The following is an 894-nucleotide window of genomic DNA, read 5'->3' as shown; positions in this document are numbered from 1 at the left end:
AGAAGGACAGGCTAAAGGTGGCCAATGTGTGGACAGAAGCATTCAAAATGCCACCCACATAGGAACCAATGATGAGTGGCACATAGACTCTGGGTGACATGATCACGGAGTACAGGAGCGGGTTGTAGATTGCTACATAGCGGTCATAGGCCATTGCGGCCAAGAGAAAGCATTCTGTGGTCCCAAAGGTAACAAAGAGAAGCATCTGGGCTGCACACCCAACATAGGAAATGGCTTTATTCTCTGCGAGGAAATTGACCAACATTTTTGGGGTGACAACTGAAGAATAGCAGGCATCCAAGAAAGACAATACACTCAGGAAGTAGTACATGGGGTTGTGGAGCCGAGCATCCCCAATGACCAGTATAACCAGTCCCAAATTTCCTACCAGAGTAAAAAGGTAGATTGCTAGAAATAGTAAGAAGAGAACGATTTGCACTTCAAAATCATCTGTGAAGCCCGTCAATATGAACATTGTGACTTCGGTCACATTTTTCATCTGTATCCTGTGTAAATTTAATTCTGATGGGAACCCTGACATCTCACTTTTTATTGGTAGGTACTAAAGGCAATATCATGTGAAAATAAAGTCCACCCAATCATATCATGTTGTTGTTATAGTGATTTTCTTGGCAGTAATAAGATAGGCTGTGGTAAAGATATCGTATACAAGTGGTTGCATTTTGCTGTTAAATAAAAGGAAGAAATGATTATATTCAGTCATTGACTCCATTTATCAAGTTAAAGATACTGTGTTGATTGAAATAGTTGTTTTTGTAATTCATTTTCTATTAAATGCTTTGCTGTCGTTTTCTCATATCACATAGTCTTAAAATTCACAATGATGAATAAACAGAGTATTTGGGTTTTAAAACATTAAGATGGAAAGTACCC

At 38.8% G+C, this 894-nt stretch overlaps 1 protein-coding gene across 1 annotated transcript; it reads right to left on the bottom strand.

The window, feature by feature from the left end:
* Positions 1-4: 4 nt before the first annotated feature.
* Positions 5-541, bottom strand: LOC115272420 (olfactory receptor 5T3-like; the record flags this gene model as incomplete). Its single annotated transcript, XM_029915495.1, has 1 exon — positions 5-541. A coding segment is annotated over exon 1 (537 nt), but the record flags the coding sequence as incomplete, so codon positions are not given.
* Between the last annotated feature and the right edge of the window lie 353 nt (positions 542-894).

Source organism: Suricata suricatta, chromosome 11 (genome assembly GCF_006229205.1).
Source record: "Suricata suricatta isolate VVHF042 chromosome 11, meerkat_22Aug2017_6uvM2_HiC, whole genome shotgun sequence".
Taxonomy (NCBI): Eukaryota; Metazoa; Chordata; class Mammalia; order Carnivora; family Herpestidae; genus Suricata; species Suricata suricatta.
This window is presented reverse-complemented; position numbering and strand designations above follow the sequence as displayed.